We start from the raw sequence: 9,145 nt of genomic DNA, 5'->3' as shown, positions 1-9,145 counted from the left end.
ACCAACCCTATCCGTTTTTAAGAGCGTGCGCTTAAGGACCTTCCTTTTTGTTAAAGCACTTATAGTTAGGGCTGATTAGATTCAGCCCCTAGTTTTGCTGATATAGGCTTAGTTTGTCGGGGGACATCTTACTTCTTCCTTCTCTCTGTCTATACCTGTGTACTCTCATGTTCCGATTAACCCAGCTTCCCCAAATTTCTTTCTTTTTGGTGTCTATATACGCCGGGATCCGGAATCATGGATGATCCTGCGGTCCTGTGTCATGGATTGCGAGTCCTGGATCTTGAGCCGTGGCTGTGGTCCTGGATCATAAGTCCTGGATGGATATACTCGTGGATTCATCTTCCTATTATACACACATGCATTTCCAAACATTTGGACTACCTATGTTGCAAATGTATTATCTTTTCAATTTACACACGGCATCTATTGCACGTCTGTCCGTCCTGGGAGAGGGATCCCTCCTCTGTTGCTCTCCCTGAGGTTTCTCCCATTTTTCCCTTTAAACTGTGGGTTTTCTCTGGAAGTTTTTCCTTGTACGATGTGAGGGTCTAAGGACAGAGGGTGTCGTATTGTCATACTGATATTCTGTACAAACTGTGAAGTCCACTGAGACAAATGTAACATTTGTGATATTGGGCTATATAAATAAACATTGATTGATTGATTGATTGAAGTCTTGATCTAGTACCTTTAGGATTCTTTGTCTGCTGTGTGCAGCTCAAGATGACACCCTGGCTGTTTCATTTATCATTGAGTCCACTACTGCTGCTTAGTGAAGCCTGCCAATATATATTCTTGCCCCGGTATTTGTAAGAACCAAAAATACGTAACACTAGAGGCATTGAGAAAAGCAAATAGTTTAGATAAATAAACTCCCTTCCGGTAATGTTAATTATTACTGAGGAAATACTATTGAAAGGTTATCAGGACTGGCAACAATCTAGTAAAGCTTTGACTGTAAACCAGTCTTTATGGGTCTCTTTGTCATATTATAAAGATAACTATCCGTACAGTAAGTTCAAGTGAACAAACTGTCTACAGTGAAACAAGAAAGTCACAGGATCATTTGTTTGCAGAGCACATAGTCAACCGATCAATCCATAACTGAACCAAACACACTCACGTACATTAGAGTTAGCACTGTGATGCAGAGTGTTTCTTTTCCTCAACAGCCAAACAGGAAGCACTGCTTATCAGTAATAGTAAATTCCCACTGGTGTCATTGATCTGTACACACATGCACACGCTCACCACGTGAGTATTGTGCAGGTTTCCCTTCATAACAAAAATATGAATTCTCTCCAGTTTGCTGCACTTTCTGTTAACACTTAAGACTTTGTTAAAAAAGATTAAACCTTCTTCAAAACCATAAAAGAAAGTGTATTTTTTCTATAATATGACCATGATCTATCCAACTGCCCGGCTGTACTTAAACCCTTGACCCAGTGTTGACCAACATTAAATAAACAAAAAACCTCGAAAACATGATGTAACCTGGCAAGATAAAAATCACAGACACACATGCTCCTCTAGCAGCCAGCTGGGAACACACAGCAGATGCAGTCTATTAGTGTAGCCCTCTCTCCCTCACAGGTGGAGAGCCTGTGACCACACAGCAGGGAGAAGGGGGGACTCGGTGGGAGGCACTGAGGTGAAAATCAAACAAACCATCAGGGTTTCCACGGCAGCATCACACAGTAAACGTGAGGGCTCAGCGCTTTGACAAATAGAGATATTTACTAAGTTAAGCCGCACCACTGAGCAGCAATTACCTTTAGCCAAGTTATATTTAACAGCTAACTCTTCTAGATTTTTCCCAATCATTGTTTCGCCCAAGCTTTAAAACTGCATGCTTGGCCAGTGAATGGATAACCGAATTGCCTTACATTTAGCCAGGTCTGACGATTAGTGAGTGAAAGTTTAAGTGCCAATAAAAGCTCCAGGTCTGTGTTCAGAAGTAGTCACGGTACTCAAAGTCACTGCAAGAAAAATAAACTTTTTCATGCACGCTTCACCTAGATCATTGGTAGTGAAAAATTAAAGACGGCGTATTATTTCTTGGCTATGAAACAACGTTTATGCAGAGATTGCACTCATAAAAAAGTTTCCCAGGGTGAACTTCACCTCGATGGGAGTTTGGAAGGGAGATCAGCTGTTGGCTGTCTTGTCTTTCAGCACCACCCACAGCCTATTGGAGGACACTAATTCACACACACTGTACAACAATCACACTGTTTGGCCTTCAAGCCAACCAACCATTGTCCATCACTCAACTTAAAATCCCTCCTTAAATGTACACACAAATAAGTGCACGTAAAACTCAATCTCTTTACAGTTTGATGGCAGAGATGTGTTTTATTTTGACTGTGAAGGTTGACAGGAATGCATAGTATTCCTATAATTTCCTCATGCATTCCTCCCCCCTCCCTTCAGAGGTCACTTGTCTAAGCTTGTCCCAGCCAGCACAGCATTGTTGACACTCTTCCCTCGCTAACATCTGGGAATTTGTAATGAAAACACTTTGAACGTCCAGAAAGATTAGCCCATATCCCCATTTAGCAGCCTGAAAAACGCCTCTGTGGTGCATGCATCGGTGTAATTACGGGTTAGAAAGGATAGGTGAGGAGGTGAGGGGTAATGGAATGTATTGAAGTTAGAGCAGGGTGAGGAGCAGTAAGCTAACCACAGGTATAACAAGTGGCTTGTAAAATGAATAATGGATGCTTAGTGGAAGATTCAACTTTAGAGTTTCACAAAAGCATGTTTAACATTAAGTCGAAACTTCTGAAAAAATACTCCATACAAAATGTTTTGGGTTTCATAACATGATCTAATTGGTTCAAAGCTTGCACCATTCTTCATCAGATTGAGAAATAATCATTGAATCTATATATTATTTGACCCCATGTCTCTAGACTGAGTCCACCACACTTAACTGCCCCACCTGTAGCCACCAAGCCATGTGTCATACACCTGTCAAAAGTTCCTACCTCTGAGTTGTAGCCCATACTCTGCCATATTTTAACATAAGCCGCAACAATCCAGAACCAGGAAGCAGTAAAAGCAACAAACAAAAAAGTCGATAGTCCAAGAGTATCAGCGCAAAACAGAGTTTGACATTCCTCCTCTGCCTCTGTTGCTCCTTGACCAGCGAGGGAGGACTAGATCAGAGGAATGCTGCAGCAAAGAGAGAGGGGAGGGAAAGAGGTACCCTGCCAATAGAAGGAAAACAGATTGGGGGAAGAACAGGACAGGGCAGGCCTAGTGTGGGGAGTGATAATGCATCGTGGGATAGGGGGATGAACACAGGTAAACACACTGTTCGTTACCATTCCTGCGTGCTATAGGGCAGAGTGCATCATGTGCCGTGACACGATGGGAATAAGAGACAAAGAAGATTTCACCCAGAGATCACGCACAAACGCAGACACAACACAAGATTGTTGTGGATGTGATGTGGGGAGGGGGAGAGGCTTTAACTTTCTGATCTGCATTTTCTGGAAATCTACCAGACTCCAAGTTTGGGAAACAACGGCCGCCAGCCAACATCAGATCCAATCCCACATGAATCAGGATTATCCTTACATGGAGATGTTTCACCTTGTGCGCTGTTGCAGCAACACAAAACACAGAATGTGAGCTCAGATATGGGCTCATAAAACACTGCAGGGATTTTAAAAGCTGTCACAGTTAGAGAAACAAACCCAACAATGGAGAGATTCACCAAAAAAAGTTGCCTTAGGTGAACAGTTCAATTATATGGAAAAAGAGCCTTTTTGAAAAAAGAAAATGGGACCATAGTCTTATGACCAAAACAATAACCTGTATTTAACTTTTTTGCATCTTAAGAGGAACCAATGTTTTAGTAAATATATCTAGAAATGAGAAACATCAAAAACATAACCCAATAGCTGTGGTTGACAAGCTGGTTGCAGGTTATGTTGTTAAAAATATCATCATATGAAACTACAAACATATGAAGATTGAGTGGTGAACACACACAATATAATTATTTTTTGTATAGCAACAAGAAGAATACAAATAATAAAACTGTCACTGAAGTTACTAAATAAAAGTGCTGTCATATAAAAATCAGTGACAATCATCTGCTTCTATGTTCAGATTAGTTTCGGAGTAACCGTAGTAAACCAGAGCCATATTGGGACATTGGGTCAGACCTTTCGACTTCTGAAAAAAGAGAAATTGGCTCATCACTGTGTGAGATTAGTGCAAACACAGCATAGTTTCCTGTAATGAATCATTGTTACACTTCTCCACAGATACACTACCGATGTGCTCTCGTGCACTCACCTAGATCAAGGCTTTTTTCAGGCTTCCCTTTCCTCTTGAAAAAGTTACGCTTTCTCCACGACATCCACTTACTCAAATTCATTATGGAATGCAGGTATTTTTACAACAAAAAAAGAGCGAGACAGAAAGAAAAACAAATCCGGAACAGGAAGCGCTGGTGAGACACAGAGAAAAGACAAAGAGGAAGTAGAGGTGCGAGATCACTTATTGAGTACCCTGGGTTTGTTTATCTGGGGTGCTGGGCGGCGCTGTCAGATTTGACATCACACACATGCTCACACGCTCAACAGGAGGGGGAGAAAAGTGAGTGACAAGAGCAGGGACTTCTTCAGGGTGTCATTTAAAAGGTTAGTGACAGGTGACGTAGAGGTGAGTGGGCCATATGTATTGCTGCTAGTGACAGCTGCATCTCCCCTGGAAACACAAAGAACTGACCGGGACAACATTTCTCATTCTCCCAACTAGCAGGGAGCCACGGTAGATAAACATCATCTAAGGTGACCTAAACCCTTAAACAAACCCTGGGCCACGGCAGCCACTTCCTTTGCGACTGTTTACATGAAAGTGAAACCTTTGACAATTAAACAAAAAAACGGCTCCAAAGAAATGCAAGTCGCAAGGGGCAAGACAGAGGCTTTGCTGCTGACATTTAAAAACAAGTCTAAGAGCCAGCGTAGTGGAACAGGGCAAAGGCCTGAGTCCATTTGCTCATTGACATATTTAGTCCATGAGGGACAACTGAACAAACAACTGTATTCCCACAGAGAGGGTATATGGCGAGAGAAGAGAGTAGAGGGGGAAGGGGGAGGGAAACAGTTAGAGAAAGTTAAGCTTCCTGTGGTTTTCTTTTCCCTTTATCCTTTTCTTTACTGAGAGGAAGTAAAGGAGGAATACCAACCCGGACCACTCGTGACCAACTTCCAGAGTCTGATTGTGTTAAATCTACTTCCCTCCCTGGAGACTCGCAGCAGCCGCTGGTGTGCTGGTCACAACTCAGAGGAGTGACTTTGGTGGGGTGAGGCTGGACTTGGCAGTGACTGAAGGAATCAGAGAGCAGAGGGGACTTTCCGCTGCATCAGTCATGAAGCCAGAGACAGGCGTCCTCTTCTGTCATCCCATCCTCCCACAACACTCCAGGAGCATCCGCCAGCAAGATGCTTGAATGAAGCCATGCTAGTGTGATTATGCACTGGCATTAACATATCTGTGCCTCACACAAATACACACAACATTTGTTAATGGTATGTCATATCAAAATCCCTGGTGTGACTACTGGTTAAAAAACAACAACTATGAAGTCATAGATTTTCATTTTGGCCCCAAGTGTGCAGCCCTACTTAATGATAAATATCCCTATGATTATTATCTCAAAACACAGCAGTTTACAGGACCACAAAATGCAGGATATTACTGCTGCTTTAAAATGTGTTTTAGGATGAATTTTCTCATCAAAAGATCTTTCCAGAAGTGGTTCCCCCTCACAAGAGTACTGTATATGCATACAGAGCAGATGAGTCAGTGGTCCTACCAAAATTGAAGAGAAAGAAATGGAAAAAGCGGATCTCCCTCATTTCCACAGGCCTCCACCCTTGGAAAAAGTAGATTCCCATGTCTACATTTTTTTTTTTAATCTCCTTGTAGAGTTGCATTACATGTACAGTAGCCTGTCTTTGACTGTCCCTTTTCTACAGTAGGTCTCTCCCAGTCTGCCCTGTCTATCTCTACCGACCACTCTATGCAACATCGGAAAAATACAAAAATAACAATTTGTAAAAGATCAGAAATGTTCTAGGTAGAAAAAACACAACTGAAGAGTTTTCTGTATCGGCACAACTTTAACACAGTATTAAAAAAGCGTTGCACTCGGCTGTTTTAGCCCCATACGCAGTAAAACAAGTGAAACAAACTTGTTAACTGCCTAAGGTAAAAAAAAACTAACTTTAGCACTATTGAAAAAAAGCATTGAGATGGAGGAATTCAATTCCTTCAAGCTATTTACTCAGAAGAGAAATACCGCTGTAGCTTTAAAGGGTTAATTTAAAACTCTCTCTGGGCCTCAGCCTGTTTTTTTGTTTTACTAAATCCTGTCATGCGAGGGGTCAGAAGGTAGATGGGGCAACGTGGCTTTGTAGCCCTAATGAGCTGGGGGAAAGGGGGCAGAGTTGGGGATTTAAACTGGAAGGGCTTGCTTGGCTTGCTTGGAAAAGGGAGATTCACAACACGAGGAGACTGGTTCATATGTGTTTAACAACCACAAGAACATCCAACTGATCATTTCCTTGCCATTTTCAGCCTTCTCTAGAAGAATTTTAAATGTCATCTGGCCTGGGCGGGGTGTCTAAATCCTGCTGCTGCACACACACACACATTCACAAGGACCAAAGAGGCAGCGTCCCACATACAGCCACACCCAGGGGAGATGTTTTGGCCAGTGCTCATATTCCTACATTTCCAGCTAGGATTTGGTAGAGATTGTTTCCTCCCACTTCCCATGCAGCCAGATGCAACACACTTGAGTCTATATATATTGCTGTGAAGACTCATCCAGCTGCATTCCCTGAGGACAGTGTGCATCCTTAAAGTAAAAAAAAAGCTCATGAGAACCCTCGCTGACCGTAGACCCATACAAGAAAGTGAAGCTCAAACACCAGAGGCAATGAAGAAAACAAATTCAGGTCGTGACATCCCAGAATGAAGGGGCGGCCGCAGTGAAAGCTCCTTTGTTTTGATCTGTGTTCAATGCTACCCACACATGCAGATGCACACCCATCATTATGAATTTGCATAACACTGCCACATACCATTGCAATAACTGCTAGAACAAGTTTTCACTGTCATGGCTACATGGTCATTATCACTTCAGATAACTTTAATGTTTTATTCATTCTTGATACAGTCTGTTTCCAAACATGCACTCACACACCAGCTGGAACTTTTCAAAGTGGTCGGTCCATCCTGCTAGCAGCGGCCAAAGCTAGAATTAAGGATCCATGACGTGTATCTGAGCTAGTTTGGTGACAATACTTCAGAGAATTGTCACCACACCCTCCACACCCTCTGTATAGTGAGACAATACCATTCTTGTTCTATTGTCAGATACAACAATATGACATTTAATAGTACAGCATGTCACACCCAAGTAAATGGCCCTCTGTATGAACCTGACGTGACACTTGGTTTAATACACAGAACCTAAATAATGGTCAATCAAACCAGTCGGGAAAGCTTTCAGTTCATACTTTGACCTTCTTTCAATGAAGAAATACTATTCAGTTTGGATAAAACCGATGCTATTGGATGCAACCTATTGTGGTTTTAAACAAACTGTTGTGGCGTCACAGACACCTCAACCAAGTCCATATCTAATAGTAGCTCATCACAGGATGCTGATTGGTCTGTAGCATTCTGTAGCAGTGTGATTTGGACACAAAGGTGCCACTTGAAGCCTGACAATATGGATTTTTTTAATCATCCTGTGTTCCCGCATTTTTTGTTATTTGCAAGAATCCAGCTAATCTGTGTTTGGCTCAACAGGAACAATCCAGAAGGTAAAAAGTAAAAGATTCAACAAAGAAAACCCAAGTTCAAAGCTGTATAAACCCATGCCACTCAATCTAAAGCAGAGGTACCCAACCTTTATTGTGCCAAGGACCGGCAGATACATTAAAAAAAATGTGCGGACCGGTTGTCAATTTTAACTGATTTGAATATTTACTCACCAGAAGGTGGCAACAGAGGCTAATTGTATTTAACAGCCTGAAGAAATACCAATATCCAAAACATATTAAAAACGTTTAAAACCAGGATACAATTAAAACAAAAAATTAGGACCGCTTTACAAATATTAATATAATATATAACATAATATAGCCAAATATAGGTGGCAACAGTGGCTAATTGTATGTAACAGCCTGAACAAATAATGGAACAATATGCATCCAAATCATATTGACACAGTTTAAAACCAGGATACAATTAAAACACATTAGGACCACTGATATAACGGAAATGTCAGTGAAATCCCTGGGCTTGTTTGCCAGCCATAATAACTTCATACCGGGGCGTTCGTTCCGGTGCACTCCGACAGCATTTAGCACTACATCGAGATTAAGATTAAACTAATTTATTTTGGGAACACACAAACACACCGAACATACACACACACAGCGGAGCTGAGCAGATCACATACACACACACACACACACACCATGCGCCTTTGTGACCGGACATTTCCTTCATACAACGAGTAATAGGGGGAATAATCGGGCCGTTCGATGTGATTGTGTGTAGAGGTGTGTGTGGTTGAAACGTAGCAGCCTGCAGTGGGGAACACAGTGAAGGCGGTGTGTACGCGCTGGTGCTGCACTTCTCAGAGGTTGCCTCCTGATGCTGCAGCCATTTCATGAAGTGAAGGAGGTTTTACAAATACAAAAATAGCTCTACACCCCTGGCCGCAATGTCCTTAAAATGAAGTCCGAGTTCGAAATATATCTCAGATAATGTATGCACTGCCATTTCCCCACATAAACATAACAGTCTGCGATTAAACGGTTGTCTCCTGTGTACTCCACTTCCTATTGGCACACCGGTAACTTTCTCTGTGCACGAGAGGCTGAGATCTTATGCTAACCAATTTTTGATTTATTTTGTATGTTTTGGATGAAATAATATGACTAGGTATAGGTGCGAAAATGAAAAAATTTTGGGAACCCCTGCCCTATAGTACTCTTTTTCATCAATACATTAATATTCTCAGGTATATACAAAACATGTCTCTGAAGTGTTTTCTTTCATCCGTTTTCTTCATTCATCCTGTGACGGCTATCGCCTT

At 41.9% G+C, this 9,145-nt stretch overlaps 1 protein-coding gene across 1 annotated transcript in view; it reads right to left on the bottom strand.

Moving 5' to 3' along the window:
• utrn (utrophin) overlaps positions 1–4,891 on the bottom strand; it is a gene marked incomplete at its 5' end in the record, with an annotated part of 48,459 nt that extends 43,568 nt beyond the window's left edge. The window contains one exon of the mRNA XM_010790799.1: positions 4,886–4,891. Coding sequence (XP_010789101.1) covers positions 4,886–4,891 — 6 coding nt within the window. The remainder of the gene's footprint in view (positions 1–4,885) is intronic.
• Positions 4,892–9,145: the final 4,254 nt, after the last annotated feature.

The sequence above is a fragment of the Notothenia coriiceps genome, unplaced genomic scaffold (assembly GCF_000735185.1).
Source record: "Notothenia coriiceps isolate Sejong01 unplaced genomic scaffold, NC01 NC01_scaffold00034565, whole genome shotgun sequence".
NCBI lineage: Eukaryota > Metazoa > Chordata > Actinopteri > Perciformes > Nototheniidae > Notothenia > Notothenia coriiceps.
Note: the sequence above shows the minus strand (reverse complement) of the source record. Positions and strands in the feature narration are given on the sequence as shown.